The sequence below is a fragment of the Rousettus aegyptiacus genome, unplaced genomic scaffold (assembly GCF_014176215.1).
Source record: "Rousettus aegyptiacus isolate mRouAeg1 unplaced genomic scaffold, mRouAeg1.p scaffold_m13_p_7, whole genome shotgun sequence".
In the NCBI taxonomy this organism is placed as follows: Eukaryota; Metazoa; Chordata; class Mammalia; order Chiroptera; family Pteropodidae; genus Rousettus; species Rousettus aegyptiacus.
This window is the reverse complement of record NW_023416310.1, coordinates 19,173,889-19,194,148: the sequence shown is the minus strand read 5'-3', so window position 1 is coordinate 19,194,148 and position 20,260 is coordinate 19,173,889. Positions and strand designations below refer to the sequence as shown.

The 20,260-nt window shown below is 36.1% G+C and overlaps 1 protein-coding gene across 1 annotated transcript; it reads left to right on the top strand.

Moving 5' to 3' along the window:
- The first annotated feature begins 3,271 nt into the window (after positions 1–3,271).
- FAM98A (family with sequence similarity 98 member A) lies at positions 3,272–17,987 on the top strand. The gene is made up of 8 exons (XM_016136026.2): positions 3,272–3,427; positions 6,013–6,161; positions 8,171–8,305; positions 11,963–12,147; positions 13,167–13,247; positions 13,790–13,906; positions 15,927–16,094; positions 16,184–17,987. Exons 1-8 carry the CDS (start codon positions 3,375–3,377, stop codon positions 16,847–16,849), a joined length of 1,554 nt encoding a protein of 517 aa, XP_015991512.1. The 5' UTR covers positions 3,272–3,374; the 3' UTR covers positions 16,850–17,987.
- Positions 17,988–20,260: the final 2,273 nt, after the last annotated feature.

The window sequence follows — 20,260 nt, the reverse complement described above, 5'->3', positions numbered from 1 at the left end:
CACAAGACAAACCTTACCCAAAAAAACCCTTATCTTCCATTAGTTTCCCCATATATTTATTCCTACAATTTACCACCCCTAGAAGCTCAAAATCCCTTCTTCCCTTTGATTAGTCACTTCTCCACAATTTATCACTCTTTGTTAAAATGGTTTTTAAACTCTCAAGTCTAATTACGTCTTGGGGGTTTTCGCATCTTTTCTATGAAAATATTGTGAACATAAAAAAATCATAATATCAAAAAAAATGTGTGTGTGCCTTTTCTTCTGTTAATCCTTTAGTCAATTTAATTCACAAGCCCCATTAATAAATCTAAAAGGTAGAGGAAAAATTTTCTTCCCTTACGCTAGAATAGGCATAGGAGAAAAGAGGAGAGGCCTATGAGGGGTAAGATAGGAGAAGCAATTAAGATGATTAAGAAGTAAAAGAATAAAAGGGATTGGAACTCTCAAACCCACAAGAGATCAAGTAAATTGCTGGGTGTACATGCATATGATATATAGTGAGACAATCCAGATACCATAGAGAACCAATAGATTCATGCCCAATCAAGAAGGGGCAGCTCTCACAAACCAAGCCTATCATTGCCTTGGTGAGCAATAAGAGTTTGTGCTACCATGTCATCTGATTTATTTTAACAAGAAAACTTAGAAATCTAGATTTTTAGAAAATATTCCCAACTTTTAAATGATGACTCAAAATTCTTTAAATTATTAGTTAGGTCAAACAAAACATAATTCTTGGATATGGATCTAGTTTATCATTTTTAGACTAGAGTCTAATAAATAATTACTGCATCCGAATTGGACCAGCGTTTATCTGGTTTACTATGTGCCTGATTCATGGGTTGGTAGAACATGGCCAACTAGGCTTCAGTTGTGCTGGAAAAACAATAGAAATCAAGCTTGAAGCTTTCATTCTGGAAATATTTGTTTATGTCCATATCTATAATCATCTATATATCTATATATACATCTTTATTTGTATCTACATTTATACCTCTACCTCAATTTAAACATAGCAAGATATTGTTCTCAAACTTTGCTAACATTCTCTAAAAATTGCCCAGGCTCAGAAAATACACTAATATAGGCAGAGGCGTGATTTGGGGGGTGGGGGGAAAGCATTATTTAGTAATTTACAAGTATTTGAGATTCTAAAAAATTAATTCTACAGGCTAATATTTGGGGGGGGGGAGTACTTACTGTTTCACTATGCGAGCTTGAAAGGACCTTATTTAGCAGCATATACAAACTCTCATTCTCATTTTTTTCCTTGTTGGAGGGCCATTCTAAAGATAAATTCATTAAAACTGGAAAATGCTACTATTTCTCAGACTCTGTAATTTAAGAAGGAAAAATTATTCTTTTAATCAAGTCTTAGAAACCACTCTGTGACAAATGACAAACCTTATGTTCAAGTTTATACCTACTTCATTGCAGTATAAAAATTACCCTTCTATAGATTACAGAAACAACTTTCTTAAGAATCTCAGCTGCATAAATTTTAACTACTACATATTTCAAAATTTTTCTTATAATCATCTTTAAGGTTATGATATAAAAAGATTCAGTTTCTCTAAAAATTGATATGTTTTCATTTCAATTTTCCCCTTTACATTTTTTCCAGAAGTATCAACTATGATTTCCCTTTACTCTTTTCAGGAAGATCTGGAAAGGCTGGTCTTTAAGATCATTCCTAATTTAAAAACAAAACAAAACAAAAACCTTTGTGTTGGCTACCCTCTATTTAATCTAACAATTTGCATTACAAAGATTATAAATTTAGGGGATTCATCACTTGTTCACTAACAGTATATGTTACAACTTACAAGGAAAAGTGAGTCAAGAATGAAACCTTTAATTTCCCAAATGAATTTTGCATTAAATATTACTTTTTATTTAGCACTTACAACTCTATGAAATGATTATTCCATTTTTATTATAAGGTGATTATGTACAACATATACAAGCTTAAACCAATTCAACTAGCTCCATCTTCCTATCTTTTCACATTCTGCTTATAATCCTTATTCGACTAGTCAAATAAGGACTATGAATTCAGGTATGCCTCAGTCTCCAAATTGTCCAGATCATGAAGCCACCATGCCTTAGTTTCCTCATCTGTAAAACGGGAGTAATACTTACACAGCCTTATGACAACTGCATAAAATATGGATCAATAATACCATGCCAAGCACACACTAGCTACATAACAAATGTTAATCCCTTTTCTCACACCAGATGATGCAAAATAAGTAACTGAAAAAAGGTATAGGGGACATGAAATTATTAGACATGAAAATGTTTGAGACATGCAAAATAAAATCTACTGGTATTGATGTGAAAATTCTTTAATCAAATGCCTACACATGCAACGTTATGCTAATTTATGGTTAAATATAATTTTCTAAATATGCCTCACTTTGAAACGATTTATTTTTCAGTAACTTCTAAGCACATACCCAACCAAAAACTACCAAGAAATCGTAACGTATCGTGAACTGAATGTCACACCCAGCCAAATGTCAAAAGCAACTGCATTACAGCATAAAAGTTTATTCACTGTCTAAAGTGCGTGGGTTTAAATATATTCTATTTGACATGGAATGAAGCCCTCATCTTCCCCCCCCCCCCCTTTAAATTAAGATGCTTAGCTTGGGAAGGGCTTAAAAAGAACGCTAAGAGAGGAATGCAAGTTTTCTGAACATTTCCACGTCAAAGGAAAGTTGACTCCTCCCTAATCCTGAAATACAGCTATTGCAGCCACAAGGAAATCAAAAGTCACGTTTTCTGCGGGTCTGGGAAATCGGATCGTGGACTCCTGTCCTAAGGAATTAGACAGGAGCTTACACGGTTTCCTTTTTTCCATGACCCAAAGCAAAGGCTAGAACAGGCAGGAAGGGAACTGACAACCACTCCGGCTACTCCCTGGGATCCAGAGACTCTTTCACCGCCAACACCCACCGAAATCTAGAGACCCCCGCCCCACCCCCCGCAAGCTCCTCCCCCAGCCGCCTCGCCCGAAGATTCGCACATGCGTACACCCAATTAAGAGGGGCTAGAGCGCTCCCCCTCTTGCCCTGTCCCCACGCCCAGCTGCCACGCAGCCAGTCCTCCTGCCCTTCTTTGGACCGCCAGCTTCACTATTCAGTACTACGCATGTGCAAAACTGTGCCGCCCCGCAATCTTTCAGCAGGCAGGGGTGGGGACAGGCGGGACTAAGTTTCTTGCGCACGCTCGGGACATGCGCAGTGCGGGGTCTGAGGCGCCAGCTGTCGATTTGGAAGTTCCGGGGAAGCAGCGCATGCGTGAGTGTACGCGTTGCCGGCGAAGAGGGGAGCCTGACGACTCGGAAATTTGAATACCACAGTAGCATGGAGTGTGACCTCGTGGAGACTGACATCTTGGAGTCGTTGGAAGATCTAGGGTAAGACTGCCAGGGCACGGGTCACCCAAAACCCCACACTGCCAGTCCCCCGGGAACACCTCCTGCGCTCCAGTTGGAGACACCTGCCTCTCCACGCCGCACCCCGTAGCTTCTGGATGTCTCCCCCCACTATGGCTCCGGGACCCCAGTGCCCCGTCCACTGTCTGCCCTACCCGGCCGGGGCCCTCCAAATACGACGCCCTTTGGCCTGCCCTGTGCTCCCTGCAGCCGACTTACCCGCAGCGTTTGTCAGTCATGCGTGTCATTGTCTGGGCTCTTTCTCTCACCCCCCTCTCTGAGCTTTTCTCCTTGCTCCCCATCCGCCTGCCCTACCCCCTCAGTCTAGAGGTTGCCAAAGTTGACTCTCTGTTTTCCTACTTGTCTTCCAAACTTTCTACCCCTGTCTTGAGCCTCTGCTCCTTCTCCAACCCTACCCCGCTTCTCTCAAAAAAACCTCCTTTGCCCAGTCATCACTGCGTGCACCCAGGCTTCCCTAAGCCACATGTCTGTGCGCTGCATTCATTCTGCGAGCTAGCTTATTTGTGCACCTAACCTGTCACCACCTCCATAGGAACTATTGGCAGTTTTCCTTGACTGACACTACTTCTTTGAGCCAATATTAACCCTTACTCCTAGGGTCATCTTCACCCACCAAGTCTCCTGCATATTTGTTGTGTATTTTGTCTCTCCTCCTGACAGTTAACCAACCATAAGTCGTCATATCTAGAACCTAGAAATAGGGCTTCTTTTCTCAGTGGGTCACCCAGATCAGTGTACTCTATTAAAACTTGAAAACTTAGAACCTCTTGGGCTAAATGTGCTTCCAAAAACTGTGCTTCCAAAAACAAATCGTATGATGATTAAGTAATTGCCTTATAGGTACATTATTAAAAAAAAAAATTACAGACTTAGCTAGCTGTTATTTAGAAAGTAACAAGTCCTTTATCAAAACCTTATCCTAGGCTTTTGCATAACATAGAAACGTTTGAGAGAACCCAGCTTTAGGAAAGGACACTGAAGGCTCCCAAACTCTGCTCACTTAAATAACTTGCTGTTCTGGTAGAAATTTTTAGGAAAGGAGGTTGGTAGTGCTTATTACCTTCCTTGGTCAAAGTTAGTTATTGCTCTTCTTTTTCTTCTTTTTTTTTTTTTTTTTTTTGAACTTATTTTGATTTTGTGTGACTATTTCAGACTTTAGGAGACTATTTCTTTGATTAGCGCATAAGTAAAAGTCACATTCATTAAAGTGGACTCTTCTGGTGGACATCTCAGACTAAATTGCTTGCTCACACATGAAGTCATTAATTCATTAAACATTTTTGAGTAACACTTTTCCTGTCGTGGTGTTGGGCTGAGCACTGAACAGGTGAAGAGAAATTCGCTGTAAGGATATGCTGTGAGGAGATCTGAGGAGGGTCCCTTTACTGTAAAAGGAAGTTCTAGGAGCTTCTTAACAGTGATACTTAAGCTTACTGTTGAAAGAGCAGTAGGATGAGAGGAAAAAGTGAACCTTATGTAAACGTAGTCGGTCTGCATGGATAGAGGTCCCTAACAATTGATAGATTCTGTTTCTTTCCTGTAGAATAAACTGAAAAAAAAAATTAAATGTGTAACACAGGAAGAAATCTCAAGGCCTGGTCGCTTTATTCCAGTGTTTAATACGTGGATTTTGAATCTAGATGCCAGAGTATATATAATCTCATTTATTGTGTAACAATTTTTCCATGCCATTCAATGTGTAAACATATAATTGTATTTTAAAAGGATCGAGTATTTTCATTTCTCTTAACATCACTATACCTCCAAACATCAAAGTATCTTAAGCATATTTAAAATGTCTTTAATAAGTGTTTATTATTTCATTTAAAAGAAGATAATATTCTGAAGAATATATATTTTAAAATTCAAGAATGACAAAATCTTTAATTCTAGCTTTATTCTAGATTGGAGTGTATTATCACTATTGTCTTGTGAACATTTGATAATATTTTAAAATTACATTCGCGTCACTTACAAAGGATTAGGATTCACTTGTACCAGTTCACTCAAACACCAACTCACCAGCACTTCTTAAATTAATCTTGACATTTCTCTTGTTCTACTATGTTTTACTAGTCTTAACTGTCATTAAATACAGGGAAAGGAAATAAATTTGAAAGTTTTTGCTTTTAAAGAAAGTCATTAAAAACTTAACCTAATAGATTTCTGGAAAAAATACCTAGAAAAGATAACCTAAGTTTTTTTTTCTGAAATGATACACTATAGAATTAGCTATCACTTATTAATCTAGTTTTATACTCCATTAACTTAAAGAAAATAATGAGCTTTCATTTAATGTATAGAAGTTGGCATAATTTAGTAGTAAATTTGATTCTATTCACATTTTGAAATCTTAAATTGCAGTTACCATTTATTTTTCTAATGATTTAGTATAGTTCTAAATTTTATGTTTGCAAGTTAAGTTGGTCATCCTAACTTTATTAAACTATTGCTTAAGTATACAAATAATACATATATACATTGTGTCTGTAATGTACTAGGTGTGATTTTATATTCTTCTGAAGTGTGATTTCTTAACTCACCAGTTACAAGGGTCCATTGTTAGAAGATGGCGCTCTGTCTCAGGCAGTCTCTGCTGGAGCCAGTTCCCCTGAGTTTACCAAACTCTGTGCTTGGCTGGTGTCTGAATTAAGAGTGCTCTGTAAACTGGAGGAAAATGTACAAGCAACTAACAGTAAGTAAACACTCAGTTTTAGGTGCAAAATATAAAAATGAAATTGGGGTATTATCAGTTGAACATTATCAGTACTTAAGCTAAAATTGCAAGTTCTTTGTTAATATATTTTTGGAAATTTTGTAAAGAAACCATTGTTTTCAGAGAAAGGTGATTTCAGAAGTTGAAAAACCAAAATATAGTCATGTAACTATTAAACATTTGTGGAAGTTGAAAAGACCCTATTACTGAGATACAGAAAAATGCAGACAAATATAGTATATATGAACTTTCCATTCTTTGTAAAACGTGACTTCTGAGATTTTAAATTGGTGCCTAGAACTAAAAATGAGGATGTTTTTCTCTTAGGACTACCCGATTTCAGAGGTATGTATAGCTTGTAAAGTAAACACATTGTAATTATTATACATAGGGAGAAAGAACACTTTTTTGAGAAGTTTTCTGTATCATATCACTTACTATAACATAACCAGATCCCACACCATCAGATTAATGGCATTGAGAGGTCTTTCACATTTGCCAATTTTGTTACTGTTTTAGCACTAGTTTGTTGACTCTGCAAACGGGTGAAGGCTTGGAACCTGACACTCTATCTGGTTCCCTCCATAGGTAAACCTACAATAGGAAACAAAGAAAAATGCCCTCCTGTGAACCCACCTTAATGGAGAACTATATACATAATTTCATTTTCTTTTTCACAATCCCATTGTGAAGAGCTCACCCTTCCAAGTTTAGTATATTTAAGGTGTACGTGTTAGTTCATTTAATTCTAAACAAGGAAGGACAATGAGGTTAAATACACTGCCTGAGGTCACACAACCAGTAAGTAGTAAAGCCAGGATTCAGCTCCAGCAGTCACTTTTGGGGGCCACTGCTCTTAACTTTGCTGCTAGGCCAAACTTTGCAGAGGTTGTAGGAACTTTTGAACATAGCTGTATTAGATGGTAACTATGTATAACCTGGAGCCCCATGGTTCAAATGAAAACATTTTGTAGAGGCCAATACAAGAAACAGGTAGAAGTAATAGTGGTTCTAGTTGAAGTTGAGAGGGAGCATTTCTAACCCAGCTCTCATCCTCCCCAGCTGCCTCTGAAGGAGTTCTGTGAAACTCTGGATTTTGCAGCACACAGTTTGCAAAACCTTGATAATAGAGTCTTCTCATTGATTTTATAGATGAGAAATAGGACCCCGGTCAAGTCACTCAAAATTTGTTCGTTTTTGCCCCTCTGCAATACAGAACCATCTAAACAGTACGGAGGAAAGAGCATTATTTTTACTTGGTTCACACAGTGAGCTCTATGCTTGATGGATTATGGGAATACAAAACTACAAGTCATATTTACTACCTTCAAATGTAGTCTAACTGGAAATAGACTATTTCCAAATGAAAGAACTGGAGATTAGTACAGTAATTAAATGCCTCACTCTGTGGTACACAAGGGAAGGAAATCAGTGAGTGCAGCAGTACTTGGGGACGTTGTCATCGAGGAGCAAGACAACTGGGCTTTGAGGGGTAGGTGGGATTTGATTGAGGAGGAGAGAATGAGAGGGCATTTCCGTCATAGGGAGTACCTTACATGAAGGCACAGAAGTGGCAATGAGACTGACCTGTGACAGTGAAGAGACCGGCCTGGCACAAATACAGGAAATATTTGTGGAAGTAGTAGATGACTACTACGTACATTTAGTAGGCACTAGTCCATAACAATATACTGGGAAGAGCAAAGCAGAGGCTGTGAAGAATCTTTAAAGACAGACAGAAAAATTGGGGAAGGTAGAAATTAGGAAGCCATTAAAGATTATTATTTATAATTATTCCATTCCCGAATAAGGGAGTAACCTAATAAAGTATTTTAGAAAGAAAATTGCCAGTGGCGTAAGAAAGGAGGAATAAGGAAATAAAGGAACTTGTGTTAGGAAAATGCCATTAAAAATTTCAGTTTATATATATCTGTTATGCTAATGAGAAAAACAATTATTTTTATTAAATAAGATTTTAATCTTAAAAGGCCCAGGTGAAGCTGAAGAATTCCAGCTTGAGGTGAGTGGGCTACTAGGGGAGATGAACTGTCCTTATCTTTCACTGACATCTGGGGATGTGACCAAGCGCCTTCTCGTTCAGAAGAACTGCCTCCTTTTGCTCAGTAAGTTCATGGCTACTAGAATGTAGCTCTTATTTTCTATTTATGTTTTCCATGACTAACAAATTAGCTCTGTTAGTTTTTCATTTAGCTTTATTCAGAATACTTATTTTAAAGAAAACTTTATTAAATTTTCAGTTTAGAAGCTGGTGGTGGGCCTGTGCACTGGTAAGAGTGTTGTTTTGTGATTACTATTTTATCACTTAGCTTTGGTGGTGCTCAGGCTGTTGTGCTTTACCTAATGTGACCAAAGGTAGTGTTGGAGTATAGTTCAAGTGTGTGATCATTAAACCTTAGTGTTCTAGACTGGAAGCTCATTTTAAAATAGACTGGGAAACAGCATGGGGATAATGAAGTTTTTTTTTTTTTTTTAATTAAAATATTTTGTCTTGTTGATATTTCTTCATTGGTTGGGTAATTGTTTAAGGGTATTGGTTTTGTTCATAAATGTCAAATTACAATGTAAAAATTCGTGCAATAATATTTGCTTTGTTCCTGTACTCACTGATCATTCTGGGAAATAAATTATTGCAAAAAGTTCTTTCCTTTCATGTTTTTCTATACTAACTACTATTTCTCTCTCCACTCTGAAAAACAGTAAGTAGATTTTTTTTTTGCTTTAAATAAAATCTTCAATATACTCAACCAATACTTTTAATTCAGAATTTTTGTAACATTCTGAAACACATTTAGGTAAAGGTAACATTCTGAAACACATTTAGGTAAAGCTTTGGTTAACTGATATTATAGTTCTTATTATGACAAACACAAATCAGAATTTTTAAAATATTGGCTTTACAACCATACCGTGGTTTCTAGAAAATGATACAAATCCAATTTCAAAGATTTAATTAAAAAAAGAAAAGTGTTCATAGCTGTTATACACTGTTACTCCAGAATCAGTTTCTTAACTTCCCCTCCGTCAAATGATTGTTGTGGGGGCGGGAGTGGGGATATGCCCGTAAGATTAGATATTGCCTTAGATGTTGATACTGCTGCATATAGTTGTTATGCACATGTTCAGTAACTTTCATATTGTATAAGTTCTGTAACTGGCTCAGCCACAGTGTACTGTTATTCTTCCTTGGTAGCACTGTTTATCCTTACCAATACCTAATATTTGGCACTTAGAATATGTTATCTTACATAGGAAGACAACAGCTGTGTGGAAAGCCTAGTAATAATCCTAAATAGCTAATTGTTCTAAAAAGCTCAGAGTTTGGCTTTTCAGGTGCTGATACTTACAAAAACCACTCTGCATATAAATCTTAATAAAATACCTTTAACCTCTTTCCTATTTCTTAAGCAGACTGCACAGAACATGATTATTTTGGACACAGAGTCAATACAATAGCAATTTTAATGTACTATCACCACAAAAACTTTAATATGCAACTATTTGCATGTCAACTAAATAAGTCATGTAAAGATCATCTGCTCTTGGAACTGTTCACACATACACACTACTCACCTCCCTCTTTATCTTTGCTTTTGCTGTTTCCCCTTTTCTAAAAGATTCTACTCAGTGTGTATCCTCTCTTTCCTGCTAGTATTTATGGACATGTACTCATTCTCTACTCGCTCTATATGAATAATTCTCATCTTTCCAAGTGTCAGGTGTCCCAACTTGATGCCATAATTTTATTTCTTCCAGCACACCTACCTTACTGATTTGAATCTTTTAATACATTGTATTTTGAGGGGGGGGGGGGAATAAACCAAGCTCACTAGAATTGTAAAATAGAATGGTCTTCACATGAGTGGCTGAAAAACTCATGTGTCAGGTTAAGAACTATTTTGGTCGTTCATTTGGCATTCTGGTTGTCAGATCATTTCCCTTAAGTAAAATAAGTCAGATGTCTGAGTTTCTAATAGATAAAGGTACTTGTCATCTTTTATGCATTTATTCTTTATTCCTAAATAGATTGTCAGTAAAAGTAATCCTTTTTGTTTTGTGCTATAAAATCTCCAGTGCCTTTCCTAGTACTTTGAACACATCAGCTACAGTTAATGTGTTTTGATGGTAATTGTATTGGTGAACTAATTTTGTGAATACCTAAGCTGTGTTGTCCTAAATTTAGAGAATGAGTTTATTAAATCATATACTATATGATTTTCTAGAACAAGGGTTGGCAAATTCTTTTTTTAAAGGGCCAGGTAATAAGTATTTTCGGCTTTGTGGGCCGTAAGGTCTCTGTCACAACTCTTAACTCTGCTGTTGTAGCTTGTAAGCAGCTACAGACAGTGTGAAAATGAGCGAGAGTGGCAGTGTTCCAGTAAAACCTTATTTATAAAAACATTATTTTCATGACAGTGGGATTTTACTATTTGGATCTTTTAACTCATACAGTTTGCTGTATGGAACAAGTTAAGATTTTTTTTCAAGCCCATTTAGAATGATCTATCCAGAAACTTAACTGTAGTCATTATTATAGAAAAGGAGTTAGCAGCTTTTCAGAAATGATCTACGAAATTATGATTGCTATAACTTATAGCCTTACACCTTGGGTATAAGAAATGAGATATTCAGGCCGATCACTCATTTTTTTGTTGTTGCTTTTTAGAGACTTTTTATAAGAGGTTTTTACACCAGACCTACGAAATATGATGGGGCGGGGGCGGGGGGGGGGAGGGAATACAATCTCAAATCCCTAGCTGATCATTCTGTACTTCTAAAATTAAGAGCCCAGAAAATGTGTTTTTCCAAAACTATCTTTCTAATATTGTTAGAAGGTTCTCACTTTGTCACATAACCTGAAATCCTGAGACCCAAACGATTACCGATCATCTTTTAGAAAAATTGAAATGTCCTTGGGAAGATTAAAGGAATAAAATTGAATATTTATATCTTCACCTTAATTACCCGAAGCAGATTGCAGCCCTCATTATACCTGACTGCAATCAACACTTGGGGATGATATTACTACAAAAGGACTCTGCCAAGAAATAATTAGAAAGTGTGCATTGTTTTTCAGGAGAGAGGGCAAGAATGAGGAAAGTAGGAGGGAAAGGGAATACTGAGAAGAATACAGATAGAAGAAGGTTTCTTTTGAATAGCCGGAGGGCGACATTAGGCAACTAGAGACCATAAGAAAGGAGCTTTTGGGAGTTTGGTGCCTTCCCTCTTCTCCTATAAGTTAAACTTTGATGACTAAATAATATTTCACACTAGGGCTAAACATAGTACCTAAGTATTGGAAAATAAGCAGGCAAGATAGTTGTATCGCTGGTGCAGGTCAGTGGTAAGAAGTAAAAAAAAAAAAAAAAAAAAAATTGCCTTTTTAACTGTCGCTGAAAACTGGTCGCCAGCCTCCTTTTGCAAATTTGTCAACAGATGCCAACCCCTGTTCTGTAGGTTCCTTAATAGTGAAATGCAAGAATCCAGATATTTAGATGTGATCTATCTTGATCCTTTGGTTTCAAAAAAGAATCGCTTATTTCTACATCAACCTTTAAATATATATTGGTTAAATACCTGAATTACAGAACACGTTTATATGTTATGTCATTTGAGGTAAAAATGGTTTTCCTTTCTTGTTTTTATCCATTCTTGCAGCTTTGAAAGTTACATATCATTAGGTCTATAGAGTTGTGACTCCAGACTTATGACTATTAACTGTAGCTGTATCTCATTTTGAAATCTTATTTTGTTTACTTCAGCATACCTCATCTCAGAACTAGAAGCTGCCAGAATGCTCTGTGTGAATACTCCTCCAAAAAAAGCTCAAGAAGGAGGCGGTAGTGAGGTCTTTCAAGAGTTGAAAGGCATATGTATTGCTCTAGGAATGTCCAAACCTCCAGCCAATATAACTATGTTCCAATTCTTCAGCGGGATTGAAAAAAAAGTAAGACCTTTAGTAAGACCTTTAGTACCAGATTGTAGTGTATTAAAGGCATAGTCCTACATTTGTTTGAAATAAAGAAAGTTAATTTCTCTTAATGGGAACCTAATGTGCATATTATTAAGTAATTGTTACTAAATGAGTTTTGGGTTTTAAATCCTAGATGCCTTACAGAGAAAAGAGTATTTTAGTATTTTTTAACATGCTAGTGTATTTCTTTTTCAAAAAAGAAACTTTACACTTTGATAAACAAACTAGATACAATATAAAAAGAATTAAGAGTTAAGTCCTTTAAAAAATTACTTGATCATTGAACGTTGATGCGATTAATTTTTAAGGTCTTTATCGTTAAATGTGACCACCCTCCTCCCCAGTGACTGGACAGAGAAGGATGTTAATGTTCTTGGTTTTTAATCCAGTCACTTCGAGTCTTATATGTTTCAATTGGCAAAATAGATTTATTGACTGCTAACATAATCTAGTATGTGACAATAAGTCAGAATTGTTTTTATACCACACATTATCAACAGTTAAGAGGGGTTTTTTATAAATGATTAGGCACAAGCAATTTTAATAAAAAAATAATAGAAGAGAATATTTGTTATGGCAGAGTTATTCTCTGTATGCTTATCTGCTGGACTCTGAGAATTGGTACATTTGCGTTGTGGGGCAGATGGACACCACGATGCACAAATCTGGCTAAACTCTACAGGGGAGCCGCAGTGTATCCATAGTCCATATTTTTCTGTGTGTACATTCATCCATTCAGTAAATACACATTGAATGCCCGCTGTCGTCGGGCGTGTTCTAGGTGCAGTGAAGGAATCACGCTTCCATAGGCACGTGAGGAGTGGGACAAGCGAATGTCTTTATTGTGTGGGCCTTGAACATTTCAAAACATCCTCCACCTTTGCCTCTGTCAGGAATCTTCTTTTGATGACAAGATATGATGGGACTTGGGAAGATGAGGATGTGTGTTACTTTTAGATTTGTTTATTCATTCATTTATGTTTTTGTGTCAGTTAAAGGAAACATTAGCAAAAGTTCCACCTAATCATGTGGGAAAGCCTTTATTGAAGAAGTCAATGGGACCAGCCCACTGGGTGAGTAGTGAACGTCTTGGGTAAATTTGTAAGGAACCATCTATATCAAGATATTTATGCCGACACTTCCAGTTTGTGCTTTTTAAGTTATATTTTCTAATATGTAGTTTCCTAGGTGGACATCCTTAGAATCATTTTTGTGAATCTTAAGATTTATGCAGAATAATTTTCCTCGTGTAAGATTAGGAGTACTTATCTCATAATTTGTAAATATTTCACACAGCTGATTAAAATAAATTCAGGTTCAATATGATGCATGTTTCTAATTGCCAAATAGGTTGTTGCCTTCAAGCCAAGAACTTTATTGGGCTGAGCTTCACACAGTGAATTAATTATGAGAGCGCTAAATGGGAATTTGTACTTTATGTGTTCCTTATTATGTTTTGAGACATTATTTTGCCTGTCATTTAAATAACAGCTTATGTTGTGCTCAGTACTGGGGATTCAGTTATGAATGAAACAGATAGTTTGTGCCTTTTTGAAACAGGAGTCAAGCAGAATTAAATACTGTTTTGTTTTGTTTTGTTTTAATTTTGTTTCAGGAAAAGATAGAAGCAATTAACCAAGCCATAGCCAATGAATACGAAGTTCGGAGAAAGCTGCTAATAAAACGTTTGGACGTCACTGTCCAATCTTTTGGTTGGTCTGACAGAGCTAAGGTACACATTGAAGAATTTAAAAGGGCAGAGCATTTGTAGATATGATCCTTAAGCATTCCTAGTACTGTTGAGATACAGTGTCGACTACAAGAGAAATATATAGGAGAGACACAGGAACTTTAGTGAGTTGCTGAGTGAGTTCTTTCAGCCATTCAGCAATAATGAAAACATTTATTTTTCCGTTTTTAAATATTTTTAACAAAACTGTATGCACTAGACCCTACTGGAAGTACCCATTTATAGAGAAACTACCTGAAAATTACTAAAATAATACATTTTTAAATTATTTGTTTACTATACTTTAAGCTAACAATATTATTTGCTAATTAAATTTAGAAATACCGGATTTAGCAAGACCCAGTTATTGTGATATGTTTATAGAGAACAGGAGAATCTGGTAAGATTGATGTTTCATTTCAGCTTAAATGAGATATTCCAGGTAAAGGTCTTGGTCATTCAGAAGATATTTATAAAATATCTAGTATATGATCAGTAAGTGGGGATTAATGGGCATAATTGACTAATTTGACCTTCTCAGAACCTGGATATGGAACTAAGCATTGACTTTACCTGGAGATTGGTTCAGCTGTATTAGTATTGGATGCTCCCTTAATAGTGCATTTATTTTTGAAAATAGATTTTTCTCTGAATTTTAGTGAATTGATTCAAATTGTTTTTCTTTAGTTCTCTAATCTTGCTACTATGTTAGTTTCATCTAAAATCTTTAAACCTTAGCACAGTCCTATTTGGCTGCTAAATTGTTGGGGTAGATATTTATTGCATTACAGTATTTTAGAGATGCGTCTTAACTCTCCTCATTTCGTAAGAAAAAAATAGAGACCCAGATAAATGGGAGACTTTCCCTGATATTTCATAGTCAGTCACTAGTAACACCAGGAGTAAATTGTTCTCTTCTGTGATTGCTATTTAGGAAATACGAGCCCTTTCTTAAATTATCTTTGATAAAAACAGTCATTTCACTCTCAGCATGGTAGATACACTTCAGAAACAATAATCTACAGTGCTCAACCAGGAAAACATGATGATTGACCAAAGTGCACTGACTGAGGCATTGACAATGCAGTTCTGATCTTGGCACTGCCGTTAATGGACTTTACAGTTGACTGCGATATCACTGTCTGAGCTTCAATTTACTCTCATTTTTGACATCTTTAAAATGCCATATTAAATCTAGGTGACCTTTAAGATTCTTTTGAACAATAATACACAATGATCACGTGAAAGACACAAAATACATTGAGGAGGATGAGGAAGGACTACACAAATTACTTGCACAAATACATTTTCTCATCTAATGGAGTTTATGTACTGATATCTCACTTTGAAACTTTGTTTTAAATTACTTTATAGAAATTACTTTTACATGCACAAAGTGAATTTTTATTTCACATAATGAAATTTATTTAGTCATCTCTCACTTTGAAATTGCATTTTAAATCAATTTATTTGAAACCTACATGACACCGTTTTCTTAAAGGTATTTCTTTCCATTCAACAAACATTGAGCACCTATTTAGGTATAATAGCCCTAAATAATCTTGCTACTAAGAGAAAAGTAAATCTAATGCTTATTATATTTCTATTAAATGGTTAAGATAGACCATTTTTATTATTTATAATGGAGGAAAGTATTAAATAGGGTATCACTTTTATAGGAATTGTATCATGGTATCATAATTCATACAAATTAGCTAACAAAGGTGGGAAAATTAAAAAGCAAATGATTTGAGACAAATGGCAGGGGGAAACTTTTTGCCTTTTTAGCCCCATAGTCCAAAGGAAGCTCTTCCACCTCCTGTACTCCTTCTCCCCACTGTCTCCAAAATACCATCATTTCTTGCTGTATTGTAAGATAGTTGTTGACTAAGTAGGAACAGTGGCGAGTATATAACTTCTTTCCTCCCAGCTAGAGCTTATTAAATATCAGATTTTGGAGATCTTACTTATTTCTATGTAATTTGAAAATTGATATTTGTCTTTGAACACTTTCTTTCAACAGAGTCAGACAGAGAAATTAGCAAAGGTTTACCAGCCAAAACGTTCACTCTTATCTCCTAAAAGTACTATTTCTGTTGCCCACCTTTTGGCTGCAAGACAAGACTTGTCAAAGATTTTAAGGACAAGCAGTGGCTCTGTAAGAGAAAAGACCGCCTGTTCCATCAATAAGGTGATCACAGTACCTTTAGTTTTCTCGCAAATACATTTATTTCTCTTTACAAAATAAAGTAGTTTAAAATAATCATTCCTGTCCTGTAGGTGTTGATGGGCAGGGTACCTGACAGAGGAGGTAGACCCAACGAAATTGAACCACCACCCCCAGAGATGCCACCGTGGCAGAAAAGGCAAGATGGACCCCAGCAGCAAACAGGAGGCCGAGGAGGAGGGAGAGGTGGTTATGAACAGTCCTCATATGGAGGACGAGGAGGTCATGAACAAGGAGGAGGGAGAGGTGGACGTGGTGGCTACGACCATGGTGGCCGAGGGGGAGGAAGAGGAAATAAGCATCAAGGAGGCTGGACAGATGGAGGGAGTGGAGGAGGAGGAGGTGGCTACCAAGATGGTGGTTATCGAGATTCGGGCTTCCAGCCAGGTGGCTATCATGGTGGCCACAGTGGTGGCTACCAAGGTGGTGGTTATGGTGGCTACCAAACATCTACATACACAGGAAGTGGATACCAGGGTGGTGGCTACCAGCAGGACAATAGATACCAAGATGGTGGGCACCATGGTGATCGAGGCAGTGGTCGCGGAGGGCGGGGTGGCCGTGGAGGCCGAGGTGGACGCGGAGGCCAGGGGGGAGGTTGGGGAGGAAGGGGGAGCCAGAGTTATCACCAGGGGGGACAGTTTGAACAGCACTTCCAGCATGGAGGATATCAGTATAATCATTCTGGATTTGGACAGGGAAGACATTACACCAGTTGAGGCTACAGAACCTTTTATTTTGCTAGAGCTCAAGTAATAGAAACTTAAGTTTCAGAATCCTGAATCCAGCATTGATTTTGAATTACTGTGAGGCCACGGGTGGCAGGCAGATTCCTGCTTGGCATAAGCATTTGTAGGTCTTCATTCAATTCCGTTTTTTTTTTTTTTTTTTTTAATGGACTTACATAATGCTGTTTATTTGAGAAACGCATACATCTCTCCTTTGTATGAAGACTTTTTAAAAAGGTAATTAAAATTGCCTTTAATTGACCAGTAGACTAATTCCACAGTCAGACATGCCTACTTTTTTGAAAAAATTACTTGAATAAGTAGTTTTCATGTTTTCAATATGCAGTTTTGAAAATGAGGATTCTCCTAGATTTTTTTAGGTTTGCAACTAGGAAACCATCCTCATATTAACAAGGCATTTATATGTGTTTTCCTTATTGTATTCTAATGACTGTTTTCCACGCACAGTTCTGCCCTAATTGGCTTTTTATTTGGAGAGGTTATGCCACATTTGCTTTATGATAGAACTTTTAGGTCAGTTCCTATTAAATGAGCTCTTCTGCAGATAGCACATTCAGTAGCCTTATCCTTTTGATGGAATATTATACCACAAGCTGTACTCTGAAAACCTTGAACATGGCCAAAATTCATAAAGATTATAAAAGCAAACTAAGTTGTGAACCTATAGTACATGTAGGCATTTAGTTAAGTATAGCAATTCAAAATGACCTGCATTCATTCAAAACAAGTTCCTCTTTCAACCTTATTTTTACTTGAAATCTGCTAGAAGAAACAGCAAACAAATTTGTTTTATGCACGAGTTAATACCACTGGCTCAGCAAATACAAGTTAGTTTGCTTTGGGCAGGAGACTTCTTTTTGTAATGGAAGAAATGCACTACAGAATATGGACAGACTTTTGCTTAGTGCGGGAGGCCCTTTATTATTGCTGCAGAAAACAAAAGCCTGGCTGAGTTGATGTTTTACATTCTCCCTTACTGAAATCTACATGACATGACGCTTCTTGCTGGGTTTTTGTATACTTAAACATTGTCAAGCTGTGAAAGAAAATGGCTGGAGGTGTGCTTTGTGTGAAAGATGAGCAATAAAGTATCTGTACATTCTCTCTGGTTTGAGTTTTATTTTAGCTTTTTTTTTAAACAATTATTCTGGATACTTGCTTAAAACTTAGGAGCTAAGGCCTTTGTTACCCCAAGGATTCTTGAGTGTTCCCTTAAAACAACTTGTAGTAAAAGATACCCTTTACTCTAAAACCTTAAGTAAATTGAAAAATAGCTGTTTCCAGATTTACCTTTTACTGTATTATATCCAGAAAACAACTACTCATCTGTAGCCACTGGGTGTAGCTGTTGCTGTACAATTCATTAAGCAAAGATAAATTATGACCCTGATTTTTTAGGGTTCTTTGTTTTATTTTGTTTCTCCATTCTTAAGAATGAGGGATATTTTTCTTAAATTAATTTTAAAAATAAATATATGTTTGTAAAATAGCATTTCCTTTTCTGGACTTGTCTTACCATTAAAAATATCCTGTTTACTGAGGAGATAAGCACATTCTTTAAATAGCTACAACCATTTTTGAAAGCCTGCCTTAATTATTTTATTTTACCTCTTAGATTTTTAAGCTAGCGTTACTATTCTAAAATATTCAAACTTGAATACAAAATAATTTTATTAAAAATTTTAAGATCTGTCTCGAAAGTTGTAAATATATGCTGCGAAAATGTATAGTCCTATACATACTGTATAGGAGTTTCCTATTAGAAATAAAGCTGTCGAGGTTTCTTAAAATGGCTTAGCATGTGTACATATTTACCTTAGCATTTGCTTTAATCTCTTGTAGGCTCAGACTCTATAATAGTTAAGTTTTATTGACATAATTTCGATTTATTTTTATGATTAGTACTTTGTTTTTCACATATATAAGAAAGCAAATGATAACATTTCTCCATGATGGCCCTAAAATTTGCCCTTTGATTTTTCTGCTTCAAACCAGAAAGTTTTCACATTATGAAACCATGAAAGGATTGTCTTTTAGTTTCTTTTGAACATAAAGTTCTCTAGAAATAGGATATTTCAAACCATTCGTTTTGTTATATTAAAATAAAGTTCTTAGGTTTCTTAGAGCATGTCTGTTAATCTTACACAAATTCTTAACCGTTACTAGTAGTTACGATTCACTGGAATAGGGAATGTGGGAATTCCCTGGAGAAACAAAAATTTTAGGAAATTTTCTATGCAAAATCTTAAAACATTGTCTCTTACATAGACTGAAGCAGAAGTACATTTTGTTAAATGTTTTGTTTCTACCCTGTGCCAGGAACTAGAACAGGATGTCAACATTCTCTATGAAAATGATCAGATATATCACTGTCATTTCCATTTTTGCTCTAGATCCAAAAACTGAGCTGGTGTTCAACTGTACTGGACATAGAATAAAATAAATCCTTGCTAAGGGAAAGCATTTGAAATCACTTCTACATCTACTTAACTGTTGTCCCACTGCCCAAATTAGTTACTTTGATATTTTTTAAGGTTGTACCCATTCTACCTTTTTTTTATCCACCTGTTTATCCTTTTGAAAATATATTTTAATAATTTAATCACCTATTTATTAGTGATTTAATAAATGTGATCATCTTCCCCTTAAATAATTGATGGGTTGTGATTTGTTTTTTTGAATATATTTATCACAAATTAACAAAACCATGTTTTTCTTGTTTCCTTATTAATGTGATTCTAATCACAAGAAATGTTCATTTTGTTGATATTTAGTGCCACATTTCCACATTTATATACATTAATGTATTCTGAGGGTTCAAACCACTGAAGCATATATGCATGTCAGTGTTTGAACTCATTTATTCATCAAGGGTACTTTTAGTCACCTGCAAAGTTATGTCGTTTTGTTAAAAAGTTGCATAAACATAATTGTTGGCACAAGAACTTCCATAGCAACTCATTCACTGTCCACTAAATGTAAATGAAGACAGTTTGGGTGGAAATAGAAAAATTAAACACGTTCCATAGGAATTGGAGGGCAAGAAAATTTTGTACACTGTCAGTCTCAACATGGCTTCTTTATAACCTTAAGGAAGTCCCATTCAGCTAGCCTTCAGATGGTTCTCCAGGGTGATTGTTCTGTTATTTAGTTGTAACTTTGATGTGGTCATGGGAGGAGGCAAGCACAGCATTTACCTGCTCCACCATCTTGACTTAAACTCTGAAAGGAAAATTTTGAAAAAAAAGTCTATTAAAATGGCCAGTGGTTAAATTGTTAAAATTTCTTCAAGAAGAAGAAAAAGACCTGCAGTTCAGTCAATCAGCACTTGAGTGCCTGACATATTCCAGCCACTGCGTTGTGCAATTGAAACAAAGATAA